Consider the following 24695-nt stretch of genomic DNA (forward strand, 5'->3'; position numbering starts at 1 on the left):
ACAGACATTCTGACTGAACAGGCATTTTTGAGTTGCAGTTGCATCGCTTCCATGATCATATGCTTTTATGTGAGATATTTCTTAGAATGTAAAATGACACAGGAGATAGGAGTAAAAGGACTGCAACACAAAACCCCCAAGTTCCACCAAACCACCAGCAAAACAGACACTTGGCCAACTACAGCAACAGCCCATCCCTTGAAATTCAGGAGCAGAACAGAGATTATCCACTAGCAACTCAAAATCTGCAGTGGTGTGTTCCTCCCTTGCAGGCCTCAGCACATAGTTCCTAAGGAACATTTAATCTAGTTCTTTCTACTTCTAACCTCATGAAGCATCGTAAACCCTCATAGAAAGATTAAAAGAATCAAAGGCAAAGATATTTCTTGTATATTCTACATGAAGTAGGAAAAGAATTCAATGTTTGTCTCATATACGGTCTGTACAAATACTTTTGGAAACCAGAATTTCTGCTTCTGCTAGCTGAACCAGTTGGACGAAGAAACAACCACAGGAAGAACTAGGAATTGTGCTGAAAAGTAAGAATAGCCCAGTCTTACCCATCCTTTCTTTCTTTGGTTCTCAACTGCACAGGGAAGACACCATCATCACACTGGAAACATTTCAAACAGGAACAGAGAGATCTATGCATGTTAATCTGGGATGGGATTTTCCCCCAGAAGATGCAACAGCCCTCCCATTCATTCTGTACCACGTGTGTGTGGTATTGACTGGCATTCCTGTGAACGTCTTATCAACACTCTTCATGCTTCTCGGTATGTTAAAACTGTCCTTGCTCTATACAGCAGCTAAAAGAAAGCTTTAGCATCTGAGAACTGGAGTGCTGAAGTATGGAAGTTTCTTTATAAATAATAAAATTCAATTACAAGGTGTTACAAAGCAAATTTATTTGGTGACCAAATGGAACCCCATACAAAACACTGAATTTCTGACAAAACCCACCAAAAACAAGAGCAAAGACAAATGCAGGACTGCTCATAACCCTTTTCCCCCTCCTGTCTCACACAAGTTTTTCAGATTAATCACACCAGTAGTAAGTCTTGGAGACTGGGGCTTTTAATTTTAGTGTTCAATTTAACTCCATTATGTCACACCTAAAGTGAAGGAGGTAGAACTGAAACTAAAATGCTGCTTTGAAAAAACATAGTAACATAGTAAAAGCAAAGATACTCTAAACTACACCACAGACTTTGGTGCAGCTGCCTGCTGCAGAGAGCACAGCAACTGCTGGTGTGTATTACAAACTACACATGCCATAGAGATACACCAGACATAGTGGGCATGAACTGAAGTTAGAAGTTGTGACCTGCCTCTATTGCCAGAAAGACACATGAATCTTTGTCACAAGTAGAACAGCATAAGGTTCCTTTGCCATGGCATAGAAATGCTGCTTCATACACACTATAGCCCTTCAACACAAAACAATACATAGCAGCAGTACTTCACAGAATGTCCTTGGAAGCATCCAGGGTACTATTTTCTAAGGTAGTCACCAGCACTGAAGGGACAGTTCTGCCTTTCTTACATAGACCACTTATGTGCCTCCCTCCACCTGGTCAGCGATTAGTGGGGCAAGCACAACCGACCAAAAGTAGAGAGTGACAGAAGTGGAGCAAAACAGACTGTACAGATGGATGAGTACACACGCAGAAGCACATCTAACCTGCCTATGTTTAAGCTTTGTGCATGTAATATGCAGGTGGGCATGGGAAAGCTGCACCTAAAATAAACATAGCCCTCAGGGCTACATGGCTTCCACACCTCCATAAACAGCATACAGATGTACCCTTATCTACCGAACTAATATGTCTCCTTTAAAGCTTTAATCCAATTACATACTTTTTATTTGAATGGCAAAATTCACTGTAGGCACTGGCCTCAAGAGCGCTTTGTTCTCTGAAATTTCTCTTCTGCTAAAGAGATCTCTGACAGACAGGACCACATCAGGCTTCACCCCTACTCTCCCCACCCCCTTTATTAAAACATTTTTTGATATAATATTTCTTTAGAGTTGAACTTCTGCCAGACAAGTACCAGTCTGGAACAAAAATTTCCGGCTTTTATTATAAACCTTTGAAAAAGAATTCAAATGGCTGGCCTACAGTAATTTAATATATTATATCTTGGCCAGTGGACTCCCGGTCCTCAAAAAAGCCCTCCAAGATCAGCAGACATAACATTTCAGGCTGCGCTGTGTTAAACAGGATCCAAATGCTACTATGTTAAGTGAGACTGAAAAATGGGATCACTCATTTCCTAAATGGGAAAAGCAGACAATTTGTATAGTCTTTTTTTCTTTACCTCACTGCTTTAAATTTTCATGGTTCACTGACTATAGACATTGTTATTTTTCTTGCAAGCACGGACAAGGCAGGCAGGTATCAAATGAGCGAAACTATGGCTTTGGAAAGGTTTATGTTACTGTCCCTCCTATTGACAGCTTGACAATAGCTATTCACTACTTGACAACTGCATGTAGGTAGAATGGACTGTGATCGTCACAGACAGGCAAGAAAGACGCTGCCCTTGCTGGTCGCTGCCCCAAAGCCCAGCCAAACCCAAAATTTGCGCTTGTTTCTCCCAGCAGCACAACCTGACAGAGGCAGCCATCCATACAGACCTGTGGCAGGTCAGAGCACAGACCAGGTACTCACAGTTTAAGGGGGATAATAGGCCAGTATTTGGGCTGCTTTTTGTCACAGCTTCTATCAAAGATAAGCTGCATGGCAGCCTCCATTGCCTGGATTTTTTCAGCTTCAGCACCATACAGCCTCTTCATTTCTGCCATTCGCCTTTCCCCAGGTCTTTCTGTGGGTGGCTGCACGGAACGCCCTGTCCTTTTGTGAAGGTCTTGATCAGCCTCCACGTACTGGTTCTCAGCTTCCAGCTGCTGTTGTCTCCCTGGACAAATAAACCACAAGAGATGTAAATTACTGGGATATCAACCAATCACTTTTTATTTAAACTTCTTAAAATGTTACATATTCAAATCCGTGCTGGGTCTAAGGGCCGATATCCACACTTCTGAGGGTTCAGCCAACTCCTGCAACTTACAAAACAAACTGCATGTTATTTGTCCTGCTGTGCTCATTATGCATAATGACAAATTCCTACTAAATATTATGATAAAACCAGGCTGGAAGAACTGGGGAGAAAGGAAGAAGATCCTGGAACTTAATCCTAAAAATGTAAAAAACCTCTGAATTAGTAATAACGTAAAAATCGTCATTGCTTACTTCTTCCCCTCGTATACCTCTTGAAGAGAAAAAACAAACTAAAAACCCAAACCAATCCCCCCTCCAAAAATCCAAAAACCGAACAAGAGAGCTGTTTCCAAAGTAATGACTTAGCAGCTGAGATAGGGAAACAATGCACAGGACAATGCAACTTCAGCTGAACCATAGCGAAGAGAAAATGTAACCAGTTACTACGCTATGAAAATGAACAGACTGCTCTGTCATGTAAGCGTCTGCCATTAAGTGCATCCAGTGAAACACAGCTGTAAGTGTTGTGTTTAGATAAACTATCCAATCTCATCCATTTCTCAAGACTTGCAGAGTTCACAACTGGCAGCATTACTGCTATTGCTTTGAAGACAAGCCAAAACAGCACACAAATCCCTGCATCAATTCTTTTAAAAAGGATTTAAAACAGTTGAGAGTGGTGAAACATTGTCATCAAAAATCCTCTTTGGGAAGCCCAATCAGGAAGCAAAGAACTTGATTTTGTGTGCCCAAACTTACCTCTACTTCCTGGCTGGTGCTCTGATGGAACAAATAATGCTCTGTGAAGTTAAAACAGCAAAGTGCTATACAAGACTCCCCTCTTACGGGGACATTTCTACAAGATGAAGAAAATCACCTGGCAGTTGGACTCCTTTGGCTATCAGTAAAAAACGAGGGCTGTCAAAGCCTCATCGCAGCAACAGTTCACTACTAATGACAGCACTTTTTTTTTTTTTTTTAACCTCCAAAGGGACAGAGTATCCACCGGTCAGGATGCATTAGTCACATACAGGACATGCTTCTCAGCATTTGGTGCTATGTACCTCTTCCCTCCTTCCCCTAAGACAGAGATTTAGCTTCCACTAAACACAACATCTGCAAACCCTAACCTAAAGTTAAATATCCTGACATATCTGTGTCAAACATCTGCAGTTTATTTTTACAGTGGAAAGTACTGTACAGAGCAGCCAACTGTCTGTCAGCCTTCCTAAATGAATTACCCCTCATTCACAGAAAATAGGTATGTTAAACAGTATACTCAGAAACTTCAATTTTTGCATCTGTCTGACAGGGCCACAGAAAGCTTTTGTCCTGTCATTCCAAACACCATCCACAGTTTTGTGTTGGTAGCCAAAGGACAGACAGAAGGGCTTGAAAGGCTATTAGCAATCTATTCCAGAGAGCTGCTTCACTTTTTGCTTTAAAGGCACACCCCTGAAGGGAGCTTCACTGCCAGAATTCATGAGGAAACATACATTAGAGTCTGTATGTGTTTTTGGAAGAGTCAGATTTATTTGGTGTCAGGCCATTTTAACCAGAAGGTCTAAATTAAAAGAACTAACATTGCCTAAGAAGGGCCGAGCACTATGTGGATAGGCTATGGCACCCAGGCTGTGACTACAGAGGCCCCCTGCATTCCATTGATGCAAACTTTCTGGGACACCAGACCGCCCACAACTAGGTAACATGCTTTTAAGCATGAACTTGATGCAACATACACTGAACAGAGTTAGAAAAAAATCTGTGCTGGAAAATGACTCTCATTGTAGGTTGTGCAGCAAAATTGGCTGGGCAATGAATGGAACCCAGATTTGTTGGCTCTCCTGGGCCACAGAGATAATGCCTTGTATTTCTGTATTGCCCATGGAAATTTTTTATACATTAGTTCCATAGCTGCATGCTAGAGACAACTGCTTCCTTGCTTGTTTGCCATAGAATGCTCTCTGACAGCTCATTGCACAACTAGTACTTAAGAAAAATTAATTTCTCTGGAGACAGATAATGAATTCTTTGGTTTGGAAATTAAATAGGTCTGTAGCAGAAGCTTTATGATGGATGAGTGGATTACAGTTTAGTGTGCGTCATCTCCAATTTGTAGCAGAGAGTAGTTCATGAACCCACAGATCTTAATGTTAGCAATCAAAATAATAATACCAATTTAAATTGCATTCTCAAAATTACCTACAAAAATCTGAAGCATAATGTTTACTTTACACTAATCAGATGTACTGCCTTTAACTTTCTAACCTGAATCTCACTATTCCATAGCTACTGCTTAAAAATTCCCAGAGTGACTCAATTGCAGAGTCTCAGACATGTAAATCAGGTCTAGAGTCCAGACAGAGGCTGAGGACAGAAATCTGCTACAGTGACCTACTATTTTTTGCACCAAAGGCTGAATTTGAGCATAGAACATGGCAGCTGCTGATGGTAAATATAACTGTAACTGTGTGAAATATGCTGCTGTTTCAAATCAGTTATTGTTATGGTAGTATCTCTCCAGAAATCTCCACTGACCATGACAGTGCTACTTGCTGTCACAGTCAGTCAAGGGAAGAACAGCCATGGAACTAAATGGGTATGTAAACTACTGCTTTTCCAAGAGCAGTATTTCCACCCAAACACAAAGATAAGAAATAGATGACAGCAGAGAAAGTTTTGTCCTGTTGAGGTGCATGCTAAACCTTCTTTGGTGGGGCAGGGGTCGGGAGATTGAACTGCTCTTCTTTCCAGCAGCCTGCTTCTTTCTGTTACCTCAAGATTTACTTTGAAAACATACAAAGCAATAAATCTGCAGCTAAATGGGTAACTACCTCTTCATCAAGATTACAAGCCTCTGACAATGTAAAAAAAAACACCAAACAAAAAAATAAATTCTCTATAGCCCTAAACCTATAGAGTTAACTAGAATTTCTCTGAAGCAAGCACCAAACAGCCATCCATGAATTAGACAACAACAAGGTTTATGAAAACCCTAATTCTGAGCCTGCAGCATTACGTCCCCAGCTCATTCTCAAGTCATAGTTTCACACTCCAGATTTATAAGTCATTGTGCTGCCAAGTTATAAATGTGAAACAAATAATTTTTACACAGTTCTAAGTAGTTCCTCCTTCCACTTCACACAGTGAAGAATGTGCTTTCTTTTACAGCATGCAGCTTCAATCACTGGCAAGGTTCCCCATCATGGAACACTATCTTGCAAATGTTCACAAGCCAGGCAGGCAGCTGCAGTGGTTGCTGGTCCCTGTGCAAAAGAAATGTATTGCAGACATTTTCCTAATTGGTCAGGTCTATTTCTTCCCAAAGATACTTTTCATCTCTTCAAGATCTTTTCAGAATTAACTTACTCCCACCAAGTCCAGTTCTGCTGGGAAGTCATCACTACCTGGCCAAAACTAGTTGAGACATCTTTTTCCAAAAACAGTAAAGCCTTTTTTCCTTCACATTTAAGGAATACCTAACTCATACTGCATCCTGAACATCACCAATGATTCCAGGCCTTTTGAAAAAAATTTTGGGGTGGTTGTTTCTTCCCTTCCCCCCCCCCTTTTATGGACGACTTAATCTAGGATATCCTAGCTGAAAAGTAAACAAATATAGACAATTACCTTCATCCTCAGGGAGTGCCAAAAGCAGGATAAGCAGTAACTAGTATATTAGCTATTCACTGCATTCATATGTGCACAAATGCTCTCTTACACACTTTCAGAAAAACCATGACCTAAGCTCTTTAAGACATAAGCTGTTTTCCCCATAGGCCCTTAGAAAATCAGACCAGTTATTTCTCTTATTTTATAAAAAGGAAAATGTTACAAACTTTCGGTAAGTTTGACTCATTTTGCTCTTCCCTCTTTGTAATATCCTTTGAGAAGCTTAAGCAGTAACAAAAAAGATCTCCTCTCTGGAATTCATTCCTTTTTTCATTAAAGTAAAAAGAAAACAAAACCACCAAAACAAGAAAAAAACCCAACCCTAAACCTAAAACCCAAGTAAATTCCTTTATTTGGAGAGAAGTCTCCATGGAGAGACTTTTCAACATTAAAAGGAGATGAAACTTGGGGGGGTAATTATCTATGTTGGATTTTTATGACAGATTTATACCCAACATTGTGTGGTTTGTCATACCATTTTTAGCTCTTAGTGTTTATACATCCAACCCTCAGCTCACTGTAACCAGTGATCATACACAGCATGGCAATGTTTTTTATACAGACAACCTTCTCCACAGCTTTCTAGGTGCTCACACCCTGCAGTCTGCCATATTCTGCCCCACATGATTGTAGTTATGGCAAGAGACCAAGAGCTTGCTCCTCTTAAGCGTCAAATGGCCTTTATTGACTGTGAGCTTCTTGCTTAGTTAGCACATTATTCTTCAAGCAAATAATGCACTTTCCCCAGCCTTGATCTGCTTTTTCTTTTCCATGATTTCAGCCTGACCTATACCCCTGTTCACATATTTTGCTGCTTATTTCAATGCTGAATGATTTTCTGTTACTGCTGCATGTGCACTTTCTGAACTTTCTCATCTTGTCTTAAATGCTACCTGAACTGATCTTGGGCAGCCCCCGCTAACAGAGTTAAAAACACTACCCATTTCTATTGATTAAAAACTCCTAGTTCTCTCTTTGAATGCCACTTCCCACAAGCCTATCTGCTGTGTTGAATGTTCTGCCCACACAAACTTCTCAATGCAAAATGCCAGCCTCTTCATCTCCCTAGAAAAGCTGTGTACCTTTACAATAAACTTACATATGAGTTTTTCTGAGGTGATAGCATCAGACCATTTTATTATGCCCATACTTGCATGAACCAGGCATACCATGGGGAAAACCAAAATTTTTGCCTAAAGGAATTACAACAAAATAAGCATTTAAACCTGGGGATTTGTAAACAGGATATTCAAGGAGTTTAATTTCTACAGAGATCAACAGAGGTCTGGATTTCCAGAGGGCTGTCATCTCAAGAATTACTCTTCATCAAGTGCAAAGCTTTGCAGAATGAGAGTTTCCATCAGTGGGAGCCTGTGAGATACAAACGATTGTGACTTACCCCCACATCTCTAAAGATAAAACATTCTGGGTCACTGAAAACATCATGGTCTGGCTTGCTGAAGGGTTACTTTGAAACATCAAATAACTTACAGAAATTATGGAAACATACTGAAAGAAGAGAGTGAAGATTTTATAGTGGAATGAACAGCCTCATTCTGGCTATAAGTTGGTTTGGAGAAAATAGACTTATGTTTAAAGTCCTTAAATTTAAAAAAATAGTGCTTGCAAAAAAGCAAGAAAAAGATAACAGATGACACAATGTAACCTCCCCATTCCCATTTTTAACAGGAGAAGCCCAATCTTCAAAGAAGTGGAGACAGCCAGGCCGTATCTTACCATGCCAGCAGTCCAACCTATGCACAAAACTCAAATGCTGTAGCTGGCTTGAAAACACCAATTTGGAATAAAAGTGACTTTTTTGGGGGAATAACTGCCTGCAACAATAACCTCTCAGCACCCAGAGTCACAACCACCCTGACAAAAAAAAAAAAAAAAAAATGCTGAAAATATTAAATTCACAAGTATCTAACGTTGACAAGTTTTCCATCTGCTAGTTGAGGAGGGAATGAGTTAAAAGAAATCAAATATTTCACCACATATATCTACAAGTAATGCAATATTCTCAAGAAAAAAGAAAATGTTCTGTTACAAGCTTTGAAGCAAGAGCAGATGTGATTGCTTGGCAAGCTTGTGGCAGTCTGAAACCATGGTTCCATGGACATTTTTCTTGCCTCAGCTACAAAACCAGCTTATGCAGTTTCTGCTCCCCTCCTTCTTCCTCAGCTTCATGCTCCAGCTCCCTCCCAGGCCCCTCCAGGATCCTGCTACAATTGTCTAAGGGGCCACACAACGAATCCTTAAAAAATCCCATCAACAAAAAAAACTTCCACCCCAACAAGTTATATTTAATCCTGGTACAGTTCAGTGTCTTGGCACCACACATGCTGAAGTAAAGGGGCACCACTGGAGCAGGACTGAATGGCTAGGAAGAAAAACTGCTTAATGCCACTTTGGCACAGAGACATGTTCAGTGAAACAGAGTCTGACTGAAAACCTATTGGTAAAAGCAGGAAACAGTCTAAGGTGAAAGAGCGTGCTCCCCAAGAAAGACATGGTTGCAACAAGCTGTCTAAGCAGACAGCATTGCAAATCTGAAGTACTCAGTTTGATACCTTCTCTTTCACTGTAATACAGATTTTCTAATCATTTTGAAGAGGTCAGTTCTGTAGAAACAAGGGAAAGCTACTTAACAAGACTGCAAACAGAGAAACTAGTTTTGAAATCAGAATTAATAGTAAGCCAGGAAGTAAGGTTACAACCAAGGCGTTCCACTTCCAGGTTTGCTACTGGGTGGTACGTATCACTCTCAAGTTAATTAAGCACATGCCTCACTGTAATAATCTGTGAAATGATTTTCGTACTTTCCTACCCGACAGAGTTTTAAAGAATTAATTATCTCACATTATTTTGAAATCTGTGGGTTAAGCAACTGGCAGAAAGTTACACAGTAAACCAGAGAACAAAGAAACTGATTACTATTTTAGAACTAGGATTAAAACCGAAGAAAGGTTGTCTTGTGGTCTCCAAAACTAACTGCCAAAGATCCTAGATGGAAACAATACAAGCCTTCATGTCCATGTTTACACTAGCAGTAGGTTATACTGGTTACCGCCCAGCTAAACAAGAAAGCACCTTTCTTGTATTCTCTTCTAGTACCTTCCACAATGAAACCCTTAAGAAGGAACAGTCTTATCCCAACCAGAAAATGAACTGAAACAATCAAACCCCATAAACACCAAACAAACAGCTAACCCAGTGGAACCCCAAGTGAAAGCCTTCTCTAGAAATCTGAATCAGATAATGTATTATAATCAGATATATGCATGTGCATCTAGGATAGAAAACACGCAGGTGAGCCCAGAGTAACCAGGGGTCTGTATTACACCAGAGATACCAAGATGTCCAGGCTGTATGCTTGTGATGGAATTAAATGGTGAGGAAGCTGCTGATCAGCCACTGCTTAGAAATTAGTACAGGATCAGGCACTGGCAGCTGCCTCTACTAAGGATCAAGTCTGCAGCAATAAGATTAAATGCAGGCCAGCTGACTCTGCACTCCCATCCCCCAAAACAACTCCAATCTGTCACTGATGGCAACAATGCTGACGCCAGACAAAGACACCAGTGCTAGAGTAAACAGAAGGATTACTTAAATCTATATATAACTGTATCCATATATACACACACATTTGTGGAACAGTCAGAGGAGACTGAACAAGGAAATGCTCAAAATTAAAAGCGCTTCTTTAAAAAGAAACCAGCACACTGAAGAAACATGAGTTTCACAATCATTTTTTGTGTGTGCCCTGCATAGAAATTAAGCACATGCACTTGGAAGAAAGTGTTCCATGATGTAGTGTGCCGGACAGCTAATACAGAAAGTTTGATGCTTCCACACACACACAAAAAATAAATATATAAAGGAAGTAGCTTGTCCTAGTCTTCCTAATCAAACCTGCATATTCAAACTTCATCCTGAAATACCTTTCTTGACTCCAGCCACAAACTACACTGTTAAACTCAAGTCTGGTTTATTGCATGAGATGAGAAAGCAGCTCAGTAATATCTGCAGGGAAGTCTGCTACTTGACGAAAAGCATTTGAAAAACAATTCCTTGTGACCATGTCACTGATTTTCTGAAAGGAAGCATACTCAGGTTATGAACTGACCTTTCAGCTAACTGGCATGTCCAGAACTTAGCATTACCTACCGCTGACATGTGGAATTAAATAAAAATCTCTGACCCAGATAAATTAATTTCAGCAAGTAAATATTTGGGTTTTCTTTCCATGCTGTTAGTAAACTACAGTGTGCTGCCTGACCAATCATTTTAAAAGAGACATCTGGAAACAGGGTCAAACTAATGGAATCAGCAAAATATATTACGTCCTGGGAAAGAAAGAGATGAGAGGTAGCTTTGGAAACTTAAGTTTACTTCTGACCTGAGCTTCTTATTGCTCATTTCAACATTCTATTAAATTAAACATGCTTAAATACGTAACGATAAATGCTATGCCCAGTATTAAAATCACAACAAAAAACACTTTCCCGAGGTGGGCAGCTCCAGAGAGGCGCCTTCAGCACCGGAGCGAGGGGAAACCCCGCGTCCAGGAGCCTCAGCTCCGAGCGGCGAGAGCCGCCCAGGGAGCCTCGAGCCCTCGCCGGGCCTTGCCCAGGAGCCGGCAGCTCCGCTGAGGCGGGCGGGGACTCGCAGGGGGCGGAGCCCGGAGGGACGGCCCCGCCCGGAGCGGGGAAAACACGGCTTAAGGAGCGCGAGCGAGGCGGAGCGCTGCGCGGCAGTCAGGGTGTCAGGCAGTCCGGGAGGCCAGGGATCAGGTTAGGAAAGCCAAGCCTCAGAATTAAATCTAGCCAGGGATGTGAAAGAGAACAGGCAGGGATTCTATAGGCATGCAGCAAACAAAAGACAGACTAGGGATAATGTGGGCCCTCTCAGGAAGCCATCAGGAGAACCGGCTACTCTGCATTTGGAGAAGGCTGAGGTTCTTAGTGACTTCTTTGCCTCCGTCTTCACTGGCAAATGCTCTGACCAAACCACCCAAGACTTGGAAGGCAGACGCAGGGACTGTGAGAAAGAAAACCTTGGGCCCACTGTATGAGAGGGTCTGGTTCGAGACCATCGTAAGAACCTGAATGTGCAAAGTCCATGAGACCTGATGAAATCCATCCGTGGGTCCTGAAGGAGCTGGCGAATGAAGATGCTAAGCCACTGTCTATCATATTTGAAAATTCACAGCAGTCAGGTGAAGTTCCTGACGACTGGGAAAAGGGAAATATAAACCCATTTTTAAGAAGGGGAAAACGGATGACCTGGGGAACTACAGACCAGTCAGTCTCACCTCTGTGCCTGGCAAAATCTTGGAGCAGATTCTCCTGGAAGGCATGCTAAGGCACATGAAAAACAACAAGGTGCTTGGTGACAGCCAGCATGGCTTCACTAAGGAGAAATCCTGCCTGACCAATTTGGTGGCCTTCTATGATGGGGCTACTGAACTGATGGACAGGGGTAGAGCAGTTGATGTCATCTACCTGGACTTGTGCAAAGCATTCAACACTGTCCCACATAACATCCTTGTCTCTAAATTGGAGAGACACCAATTTGATGGATGGACCACTCGGTGGATAAAGAACTGGCTGGATGGCCGCATGCAAAGAGTTGTGGTCAATGGCTCAATGTCCAGCTGGAGACCAGTAACGAGTGGTGTCCCTCAGGGATCAGTGTTGGGACCGGTCTTGTTCAACATCTTCGTCGCCGACACGGACAGTGGGATTGAGTGCGCCCTCAGCAAGTTTGCTGATGACACCAAGCTGTGTGGTTCGGTTGATACACTGGACGGAAGAAATGCCATCCAGAGGAACCTTGACATGCTTGTGAGGTGGGCTGGTGCCAACCTCATGAAGTTTAACCATGCCAAGTGCAAGGTCCTACACCTGGGTCGGAGCAATCCCAGGCACAGCTACAGGTTGGGCAGAGAAGAGATTCAGAGCAGCCCTGCGGAGAAGGACTTGGGGGTGTTGGTGATGAGAACATGAACATGAGCCGGCAGCGTGCGCTTGCAGCCCAGAAAGCCAAACGTATCCTGGGCTGCATCAGAAGGAATGTGACCAGCAGGTCAAAGGAGGTGATCCTGCCCCTCTACTCTGCTCTTGTGAGACCTCACCTGGAGTATTGTGTGCAGTTCTGGTGTCCTCAACATAAAAAGGACATGGAACTGTTGGAACAAGTCCAGAGGAGGGCCACGAGGATGATCAGGGGACTGGAGCACCTCCCATATGAAGACAGGCTGAGAAAGTTGGGGCTGTTCAGCCTGGAGAAGGCTGCGTGGAGACCTCATAGCAGCCTTCCAGTATCTGAAGGGGTCTACAAGGATGCCAGAGAAGGACTCTTCATCAGGGACTGTACTGATAGGACAAGGAGTAATGTGTTCAAACTTAAATAGGGGAAGTTTAGGTTAGATACATGGAGGAAGTTCTTTACTGTGAGATTGGTGAGGCACTGGAATGGGTTGCCTAGGGAAGCTGTCAATGCTCCATCCCTGGCAGTGTGCAAGGCCAGGTTGGATGGAGTCTTGGGTGACACAGTTTAGTGTGAGGTGTCCCTGCCCATGGCAGGGGGGTTGGAACTAGATGACCTTAAGGTCCTTTCCAACCCTAACTATTCTATGATTGGGAAAATATGCCTATATCTATAAGAAGCCTATCAGAAAACCCACAGATACGCATCTGTCGTACCTTCTGCAAAAGGGAAATGTTTGACACTAGAAATACTTCGAGTCAGTTGCTGGAGTCGAAGTTTGAACACTGTCTTCTTTCCAAAAGGCAGGTGGGGTCCTGGCCTTCAGAGTTAAGCTGTACTTCTTAGCAACTGGGAGCTCCACGTCTCCCTTCTGTTGCTTCAGTGGGGCAATTCTCACAGAAAGGAAGTGTGTAATTAACTGGAGAAAGAGAAGACTTTACATGAGGAGAGCCATCAGACTAAAAGCCCATCTAGCCTGACACTGCATTCATGACAGAGGCCAATGACTAATGCCAAGGGAAGAATGCAAAATTAGGGTATGTAAATAACTACACATCACCAACTTTATGTACTGACAAATGGAGAGATCAGAAAAAGGCAGATACTTCTTGCACTTTTCCAAAGTCATCCAGATGCTCTGCCATCTACTGCCTCAACACCTCCTCCACCAACATATCACACATGATGCAGTCTCCATAGTCTGGACTCTTCTACAGATTTTCAGCTTCCTCCCCACCATACCAGTGGCCAAAAAGCCCAAAGCAATGACAAGAGATGAATCTTCAAGTGAGTCTTCCAACCCTTCTGCTTAGCAACCACATCAGAAATTGCAGACCTTCTAGATATGAAGGTGCTCTGCAAGCTTGTGCAGAGTGGGAGAACAGCGGCATTGACTTGCTAGCATATGAAGAATTATATTAAAATTGAGGCCCAGCATGATCTTTGGAGACCTACATTCCTTGGCAGAGTTTCTCCAATTACTATTAACAGAGAGCTGACTTTCAGCTCAACAACCGCCACTTCAGCAATTACAAATGAAATTAAACCCACAAGATTCTTATCCAGCTAAATGTGAACAGCAGCAATCAATAGCGCAACACTCATGCTATTTATTTAGTACAAACCTAATTTCAGTACAAATATCCATTTCAGATTTATTTTCTATTTTACATTGCCTCCATGATTTCAGTGTACTGCAGAGCAGTGTTACGACAACTTAGACATATGTCCTTGAAAATATCAGGGTGAAAGCTTTGGTGGCCAAACAAACAAGTTTGGGTACTTTGGAAGCCAATAGCAATTATAACACCAATGAACAGCTGGATCAATCTATACTGAATAATTCATATGGCTGCAGCACAACTCTTTCTTGGTGTGCTGTCACATCAACCTGATAGGGAAGTGCTATCACCCCTCTAGTGCCTTAAACCACAACACTAGTACAGGTCCAAATAAAAAGAAAATGGACACAAATTCCTAGTGCAGCACAGTGCTTTAGATTCCTTGATATGGGCTTCATAGCAGATCACATCACAAGGTAGGACAGCTGCTTAACACAGCCACTGGAAAAGACAACACTGACAATGTCCCCTTGCACCTTGGGGTTTAAGATGCTCCATCCTTTGGCTACAAATTACTGTCTCCCTTCTTCCTGGAAGGCATGGATGGAAGAGAGAGATTATTATTTTGGACATCTGTTTCTAAATTCCACCTCTGTTGCAAGCTTTTATGGATCTAGCCCCAAACGGCATGTCCAAGGCCATCATGGAAGTCCATAAAGGGCACCCAAGTCTGAGATGGGGAGCCTAACAGCCTCTGTCTCTCTCACTCCATTTTGAGTATGAGAGGTAATTAGATTCAAAAAGACCCAGGCAGACAGAAGTCTCTGAACTCTCAGTTTCTGCCTCTGCAGCACCCACATCTCCCAAATGACAAAGGATGTGAATTCCATCTGTATGCTTCTGACAAAACTGAGGCACAGTGAGAGATGTTGAAAAGGAAATGACGCCTTTGAAGTCTTGGTATTAACAACACCCAATAAAACTAACAGGGGTAAATGTTGTGTCTCCAAACAAATCTGTACAAGAAGTTTACTTTATAACAGATACATCTAAAATGTGTAACACTTGAGATATTTTGCTGCCCTGCTCTCTTGTAGATTCTTAGCAGATTTTGTAGATAAAGAGCACTGTTTTTTCACAATTACTCCACTGTTGAAACTTTAAACATTCTTGATACAGAAGCAGATCCCCCAGGTAGATACAAAAAAGGTTGTTATAAAATGCTTAATTCACAGCCCACACTATCACTGTTTCCTCTTACAGGGTTGAGAGTACTATGAATGAATTCAAATTTATCAGCACAGAACTGAGACAAGAGCTGTCTCCTAAGTAAAATCATTCAGAGATGCAAAAATGCTCCGTGTGGCACTTAGATGGAACCAGTAAACAAGGAATTTTAGGGGAAATGGGAAAGTGCATAAACAGTAAAGACAGACTGCCCAAACTGAGTGATTAGCACAGAGCAGCAGAGCAGCAGAGCAGCTTTTATGCCACTTTTCCCTAGAGCTGTGTCTGTCAGCATGGTCTCACCTGCTCTTTTCCGCAGCAGCTGCAGCTGCTTTCACAGGCTCCCCTGCGGGGACAAAGAATGGAGAGAAGACCAGAGGAGCCACTCAGAGCAGCTGCAGATGCTAACGGCATAAGTAAGCAGGCAGAGCTGCCTTCAAAAAATTACCAGCACAAGTTCTGAGTTTAAGTAGTGTCTGCATCCTCCCACATTGAACTGTTCCCATGTGAAGCAATCTTCCATAACAGCATTCTGAAAGCTGGTTTTGCTCTTACAAGACTGGGGAAGGATCCCCTGTTCTTTATGTGGTATCGCAGCCCTGGAGTCTACCTGGTAGTTCTTTGCCAAAGCCCAGGTATATCCCAGCAATGCCCTCAAACCTTGGAAACTGCATGGACACAAAACAGGCACTGGCACTCTGCTTACTTGACCTAAAACTGAGTTACTGCATGTATTGTCTTTGCAAGGAGAAAGTTTCAATAGCTAATTCATCACTGCAAGCCACTGACCTAGCACATGGATGGTGAGGGACAGGGCAGCTGAGAGGGGCAATGATCTGCCTCTGTCCTGCACATCTCATTCTCATATCCTCAAGACAAGCCACAGACATCCAGTCAGAAGTAGTTTTACCACAAATTCACTAAGAGCAGCAACAATACAAGATTACCAGACTTCTCTTACTGCCTCATGAATAACTTAAGGATAACAGTTCTCTGAGAGAAAGAGTAGCTCAAATCCCATATTTGTTCAGCAAAGATGATGTTGACACAATGTGTTCTGGTCACAAGGATGACATCTAACTTAAATGTTAAGCAAAAGGTCTGGAATGAACAATTCTTCTCAGATCAAATTGTTCATTCCTTTACCACTTGAGGCTTTTGCTTATTTCCTGCTAAGCTACCCAAAACCCCTTATAAATCTGAAGAAACTGAAACTCTCAACAAGCCACCTGTGGTATGCACTATCTCCAATACAGTAACAGGAACACATTAGACAGACAAATAAAGGGTGACAATTTCCAACACAGGTTTCCAAAGCTTAATACATATTAAGACAGCATTCTTCATTTCCATCAAATGTAAGAGGAAATAGAGGGTGTTTGACATCCTGGCATTCCTCTTAAAGCAGTGCCTATGCTACAGCCGCACTGAACCATGTAAGCTTCTTTTCCCGTGCTCCTAGCTATGAACCTGCTGTAAGTCAAATACCAGAAAACCACAGCATGCTTAGGAAGGTTTGAGCCCAGTACAGCCACTTAAAGACAGGGAAGTGGCATTCCAGGCCCCAGCTCTACCCAACTGTCCAGGCTGCATCCTGGTCCACAGCATCCTCAGATGCCACCTAGAAGCTGAAAACTGAAGCATCTCTTAGCAGAAGAAAACAAGCCTGGCCTTGCACTTGCATAGTTTTAGGGTTTGCCAACACTGTCAAAGTTTCACCCAGAGGCACATAACGAATAAGAAAAATTTCACATATAATTTCCAGTTCTGTGTATTGACCCTCACACAACTCTCCTGAGCATTCAGCAGAGGATGTCCATTTCCAACTGCCTCTGGTCCAGTGAAACAAAAAGCACAGTTTCCTCAGCAGCACCTCAAGCTTTCTAGTGTCTCTCTTCCATTAATTCCTGTAGTGGCAAGTACAGCATAATGTCCATTTGTTACAATGTGCTGGATTGATAGGAAAGACACAGGTCCACATAGCAAAACTATACATTCTCCTAAGCTCTAATTCTGTCCCTAATATGAAATCCAAGGACATTTTCTTGACTATCACATATTCTAGGAATGGCTGAATTTTCAAATTGATACTCTTAGGAAATAGATATAAAACTATGCCCAACTGTTACTCTCCACATGCAATTCAGACCCTCTATTTTTGCATGTACAGATTAGTTTTCAATATTAAAACAGTAAAAATTGTAGCACTTTTCCTTGTTTCTCTAGTAAGAAGGCATTTTATTTTATTTTTTTTCAAGCTGTTGGCTTCCAGTACCAAATAACACAGCCTCTACACTGGACACAGCGTGTGCACTTGAGAAGATTCTGCTGCTATACAATAAAAGGTTCAATCATCAAAGCAGAGACATGGTATAAAAGGAAAGCCTTTCACATTTCTCCTTCAGTTCATAGAGGAACGTGGTTCAGATGCATCTCCCAAACGCCCACACGTACTGCAGAGAACACTCTTCACAAGCATTTCTTCAGAAGCTTCAGTGATTCAACTTCTAAAGAGAGTGGTAAAAGTTCATGTGACAACCAAGGCTGACAAAGCCAAGGAAGCTGAGCAGACATTTTTAACTTCACCATCCACACTGTTTTGAAAGTTTAGCGTAGGGAAGAAGAAATGAAAGAGATGCTGGTGACCAAGACTAAGGATCTGAACTACAGTCTGATGGAGAGAAAAAAAGATGAAGAACAGGGAGAAGTGAAAGAAAGATGGAAACCATGGTGGCAAAAAACCTCGATCAAAGTCTGTTTTCCAAGGAAGCACACAGGCCTTAAACAAAACCAAAAGCTTCACAGATCTGTTACTGTTCAAACAAGTTTCAAAACATGGAAAATTCCAGTGCTCCCTCTTCACGGAGGAGGCAGTGACAACTGTCATCTCTCAGAGAAAAAGAAACCCGGGGGAAAAACCCTACAAATTGCAGATTTGAAACAATCATCTTCATTCATCATTTCCTTTCAATTTTTTTAAAAGGTTTTCCATCTGGCATGAAAATTGTAAGTTGAGACAACATTATTTTGGGAAAAGCTGGAGGGTATGTGTGGGCAATACAGAGGCTTTAATGGAAAAAGCTAGTCACAGCAATAACAACTGGCAGACTATTACCCATCAGTAATGAACTGACATGATGGTACTTTCCTTTGCTTTTGTTTTTAAATAAAGGACACTGTCTCATTGCCTGCTGACTACTACAGAATGGTTCCTAATGTACTCGAAATGCTGTACTCACTCAATTACAGAAGTCACTTTCTCTTATATGTAAAAAGGGAACAAAGAAAAACTGCATAAGGACAAACTACATGTTTCAAAGGCTAAATTTAATAGTGTAATAAAATACGTGCAATTAGATAATTTACAGATTTGCTGGGCTTGTGCATCTTCCTTTCTTGGTTTTTGTCCTTTTAACTCTTGCAAATATAAAAAGGTAACTTACAGTGTTCTGTTCTTTACACCCAGGATGTCTGGAGAATTCAGTACACTATCTAGGTCTGACAGGTATGGTAACCCAGAAATAACTTCATGCATTTCAATGGCCAGAGGGAAGATTTTTAAATGCAACTAAAAACATCCCCCAGAAGCACAGTATATTAGGATCACCAGTTACGTGAAGAACTAGAACAACAGACTAACCTGACAAGAAATGCCCCTAAAAACCAGAATCACTAAACAATTACAATAGCATATGAAGAAACAACTTCAGAGAAATGTAAACTGTCTGTAGGGGCATTACATTATAACCAAATGCACTATATATCTAGAATACAAGATAAGTTTGTACTGCATTAATATGCCTGAGTTCATACAGCCTCAGCAAAACACTCCCAATTACTTTGGGGCATTCCAGGAACACATAACTTGACTGCAATACATGACAAGAACCTAAAAACTAGTAAGAATTTGACATGAATTCAAAGACAAAAAGTAGATTGTTTTAGAAGAGGTTGGTTGTGAACAACTGTATTACTGCTGAAGTGTTAAATCATGCAGCAAGGCTCATAGTTTGCCAGTTTCAAAGACTTTACTGTACAAGTCAGCCAACCACTGCTAATGCCCACTGTGAAAACAGAGAGAAAAAAAAAAATAAAATCACTACAGAAGTGAGGAATCTGCTAGTTCTTAAAGTTTGTCGCACTTACTGAAAAAGGAGATAAACCTGAAGTTCTTCCTCTTTGGCTGGTCTGACGGGACAGCTTTCTTTGAAACCCTTCTCTTTACAATTAGCATTAACGCTTGCATGGCACCATCCAGACACAAACGTCTTTCCCACCTACATCTCAGGCCTGTGTAAATCTTCCACAGTTACAGTCTGCAAGATCTTAGCCCCTGATGTCTGTGATCACCTCTAGCAGACTCCAGATCAAGCATTAGAAGTGAAGAGTCTGACATCAGCTAGGATTTGTTTCAGTCCTTTTGATTATCCTTCCACATGTTGATGAGACATGGATGAAATGTGGGAACCAGTTATATCTTACTTGGGAAATCAAGACTCTCATTATGCATATCCAAATAACTGTTTTAATGCTGCATAGCATTTCCTGATTTTGCAGGGCTTGAAAAAACACCACTCATGGAAGTCATCCTTCACAAAGATAAATTAGACCTCCACCCCTCTGTACTAGCATCCCCTTCCTCATGTGACAAATTCCCCTTTCTATTTGTCCCACTCTTCTTCTTTTTCCATATGTCTCACACTTCAGTAAATTGCCAACAAATGTACCAAAGTTGCATGGTATTCATTTTAAAGGAAGAGCAAGCCAGGTGTCCTCTACCAAGTGCATGTCAAGGTGCAGGAGTCAAAGGCTGTGAACTCCACCTATAGCCTCTTATTTATGCCAGAGAAAGAAAACACGAGACAGCCCTTCCCTTAACCTTCCTTAACAGCTGACTTATACTTCAACTGATCGCTAAAGTCACTATTGGTATTCCACTCTGACATACCCAAACATTACTTTCCAGTTCATAAAGAAAATTGAAAACTCTTACCATTACAAATGTCTCTGCTGGACATGGATGCCTAAATTTCAGGTGTTATGCAGCTTTTTAGTGCCCAAGTTTCTCTATAAATCTCCTCCTAAGCTAGGGGGAGCAGCCCAGGACATACAGTTGGGGATTAAAAGGAAAAGGCAGTTACTTAAGTAACTGTGGGTTTCTTTTGTAGATGCATTATCTCCATCTTCTTGAGCACTGATACAGAATGACAGAATCATTCTTCAGCACAGTATAAAAGATATGACAGCATCATTATGGATTGCAGCTTAATGAACCCCAAATTTCATTTTGTTCAGAAACAGCATCCAAGAAAATTAATAATACTACCTCCTGAAGTAGAGTGGTACTGCCTTCAACATGTCTGCCATACCAGCTCATTTCCATGCCATCAGGTAAACAATGATTTTCCTCTCCTCCTGCTGCTTAGGTTTCTTCTTCTGAGAAACTTCAACAGAATTAGAAAAATCTGTTTCATTCTATTTTCCTTTTCCCTTACCACACAAGAAAAAAGTTATTTCTGAACAAGATCACATCGTATTTTTTCCTACTCACAAAATTTAGCATTTAGATAGCACTGTTCACCCAAGAGCTCCACAGCACTTTAAAATTTCAAGTAAATCAAGTACTTGCTTACTTTTTCATGCTTTGAGGAATTACAGATTATTATTACTAACCCCATTTTAGCAGGGAAACTACTATCGCAACTGAGGCAAGTAGTAGCTAAAGACCAGATTCAGCTTAAATTTGCATGAAGATCTGAAACAGTGCCGCTGAAGCGACTGGAATTACGCTTACACAGAACTAGGCTACTACATGGCACATGGCAGAGACCTAATTATTCCAAAAGCCTCCAGGTACCACTGTGGTGGAAGGAACAAAAGTAAAATCTGTATTCTGAGTCACAAACCTTTTCCCAATTCATCTGCTCATCGTAGAGAATCAAATCATATTTTTAGCAAGAGCAGCCAGTGAGGGGTCAGGAAGAGATTAAAAAGCTATACCAAGGTCATCTAGTATATTTGCAATAGAGAACATCTGTGAGGCCAGATTTCCCAATTTCAAGGATACCACTTCAGTCATTTGCATACCTTTAAACCCCACTAACCATAAAGCCAAAGAAAATAAAATGCATCTCCTGACACAAACAAGCATCTGAAAACATTATGTACCTCATTAAAAGAACATTTCAACAGAGAACACCAAGCTGATTCTGTGAAAGCATGATGAGAAATGGATGCACGTTGGGCACTAACAATGAGCTTCTTGAGATCAACCGTGCATCATACTGATGGGAAGTGTGAAGTTAAGCTGAGGTGTTTCAGCTCACCAGATACCCTCTGATCAAAGAATTTAAAACAACACAGTTTTTATCTCTCCCTCCCCATCACTGCGTTTATTATGCATTTTTAGAACATCTCCGTCTTCCAGAGAAAGCTCTATTAATCATTCATTCTGGGTATTTCCTACTGGAGTCACGTGGAAGTTATCTTCATCATACTGCTTTCTTAGATAATAAATGTGCCTGCAACATTTGTATATGAAGTAATGTGTCAATAAAGTACTGCATAATTTTTATTTCTTTTAAGGATTTCATAGAAATAAAGATGACCAATACCTCTGGGGATTAAGACCTGAGAAAATTCTTAAGTCTTTGGCTTACATTCCCTGCTTAAGGACTTGGGTCCAGATCAAGATGTAAAACAAAGAGAAACTTGTGGTATAGTACAGAATGAAGAGTACCCCAGGGATGCAGAGGGAGAAGAAAAAGGTCATGAAATTTTACTGTTGGGTTAGCCAAAGAATAACATGCAAAATGGATGCTCCATGTTATAAAATACATTGAGGTTTTACTCTAGGGTTCAAAGAGGTAGTAAAGCACTTCCTTTGGGTTCCCTTCTCAAACATGTAGCATGTTAACTAGATTTAACCATAAAAATTCTGGAGTTTTTCCTTCAGCACTGAAGAAGAATATATTATGAACAAACGTGTTATTCTCCTTTTTGCAGTCATGATTTTCTCTCCCTTGTACTAAAAAACCTTGAAACATTTTCTGAGACTTATTTGTAATGCATGGTACTTAACTGCACCCATCAGCTTTCCCTACTTCATTTTCTTTGGCTTGCTTCATTACAGTACCCATTTCTGTGAATTCTTACAAAACCTGTAGGTGCTGAAACCATCCATCATTCAATGTTATGGCCACCAAGAACCAGAAAACACAGAACAAGCATTGACTTACGCAGTTCTTCTCGGTGTGCCTCTGTCTGTGCAAAAAACTGGCGAAGCTCCTCCGTGATCTCCATGTTACTCAAGTCATATTCTATCTCCCCTTCAGACTCAGAGTCCTCCTCCATTTCAGAATCCCCGTCAGTATCCTCCCTCTCTTGGTGGGCATCTGCATATTGCTGAGCTCCCCTCTGGTACACAGCTGTGCCACTTGGCCTAGAGCTGGAAGAATAGCTTTGGGTATGTGGGAGGTCATTCCCATCCCAATCTGAGTAGTGACCAGTTGGAAAGGCTGCAGGAAGATGCCATGGTAGGTGATAAAAGGACTCCATGGCTTTCCTGTAGGCTCGCTGGTGTCTACGCATCCAGCGCATGGCTAAGTCATAGTGCTTCCAGTATTTTGCGTACACTTGCCGAGAATACCATGGCTCAGCTTCTTCCTGTGGCCAAAACATGGGGGAGAGGGAAAAAACACCAAAAAGAAAGAAAACAAACAGTAATTGAGGTCAGGAAACACTGTAAACGCAAGCACAAAGCCTGCCTTTTAATCAATAATCATCCTTTGCCTACAGTAAACCACACAGGTCTAAAAGAGGACAAGTATTAACACAGTACAACTGCACTACACTTTATTACTATTACAAGAGACTGGTTTTGCATCAACACAACTACCAGTGAAGAATCAGCAACAGAAATTTTTAGTCTCCAGAAGGTATTTTTCAAGTATTTGTGCTACTACAGTGGGAATTGGCTCTTTTTAGAGGATATGCTGTGTGGACATAGTCCACAATTCCTTAGCTGCTTATGTGAGTTGCAAGAACCGAATCATTCCAAGGTGTATGTATTACAACCTACACCTGATTTCCAAATCCGCAGACAGAAAACACAAGAGATTAAAATTCCTCCATATTAAACAAAGGCATTCATTTTATCCAGTAACATATTTCCTCCATCTGCCTGCCAAAATAAGTTTCTCAGAAAAGGTCAAATGGCAATTCAGCCAAGCTCATATATCTATCATAGCCTTGATCAAAAACAAGACTGTATTTAGCCAAATGCAAGCTGCCAGTAAATCTCCCTTTTGTACTCATCAGCAACCAACATATGAAAAGGGGTAATAAAGTACCACTGATAAAGTACATGGAAAATGGTTCTATAGAAAGAAGCATACTGTAACACACCTTCTCCTGTCTTCCAGTTAATCTCAGTTTTCCTGAAAAAAAGTTTCATGCTGTTCAGATTTCACCAGCGACTACAAAGCCCCCCAGTCCCTCTAGCATTAAGCCCCCTTTGTACAGGCCATTTCATCTCCACCCTCATCCTACTTTCAAAATGAGGGGATAATAAGGTATCTTGAAAGAAAGCCATAAAGTAAACTAGAGGCTAGAACAAGTATAATAAATTTCTTGTTTTCTTTCCCTCACCTCTTAATTTCCTTAGAAAATCTTTTATCTGGGCCAAACCAAAACGTCTGTACTTTAAATTGAAAGAATTTTAATTAAGCCATGCTTTGGCAAACACTCAAAACTAAGGCGAGATTTAGCTGACGTTTTCAGAGACGAATGTGATGTTTACAATCCTTTATTAGCTTAGTTGGGGTTTTTGTTTGTTTTTTTTTTTTAAAAGGCATACAAGACAAAAATCTTTCTTTAAGTGTGTTTTCTTGATCTGTACTGGCACCATTCAGCAGCCTTTAAGGAATAATTTTCTGGGAGAAAATAATTCCAAAACAAAACAGAAAAAACATCCCTAAGAAATACCTTCCATTTAATGCCAACAATTTCGAGAGGTTAATTTCATTTCCTTACATTTATTTTCAATTTCTGGTTCTCAAGCAATAATGTAAATGTTAGAGAATTTGGAATAATAATTGTAACTTTCATGTTTCCCCTCTTTCTGCAAAATTTAGCTTGTTATCCCATAAGAGATCTATAAATACAATCGCTTTTTAAGGTCATTGGGAAGCACTTTCAGAAACAAAATTCCTCCAGCTAACAGAGTCCATAAAGA

The 24695-nt window shown here is 41.3% G+C and overlaps 1 protein-coding gene across 5 annotated transcripts in view; it reads right to left on the bottom strand.

Moving 5' to 3' along the window:
• Window positions 1–883: 883 nt before the first annotated feature.
• GEMIN8 (gem nuclear organelle associated protein 8) overlaps window positions 884–24695 on the bottom strand; it is a 29413-nt gene continuing 5601 nt past the window's right edge. For 3 of the 5 annotated variants that reach the window (XM_062603788.1, XM_062603787.1, XM_062603789.1), the window contains exons 4-5: window positions 22699–23125; window positions 884–2922 (exon numbers count right to left, since the gene is read on the bottom strand). In XM_062603788.1, the coding sequence (XP_062459772.1) occupies window positions 2672–2922; window positions 22699–23125 (678 nt within the window). In that variant the 3' untranslated portion in view covers window positions 884–2671. The remainder of the gene's footprint in view (window positions 2923–22698; window positions 23126–24695) is intronic. The other 2 variants (XM_062603791.1, XM_062603790.1) reach the window with 1 other exon arrangement.

This window comes from Pezoporus occidentalis, unplaced genomic scaffold, assembly GCF_034315485.1.
Source record: "Pezoporus occidentalis ecotype Australia unplaced genomic scaffold, CSIRO_AGI_Poc_V1 ctg81, whole genome shotgun sequence".
Classification (NCBI taxonomy): Eukaryota; Metazoa; Chordata; class Aves; order Psittaciformes; family Psittacidae; genus Pezoporus; species Pezoporus occidentalis.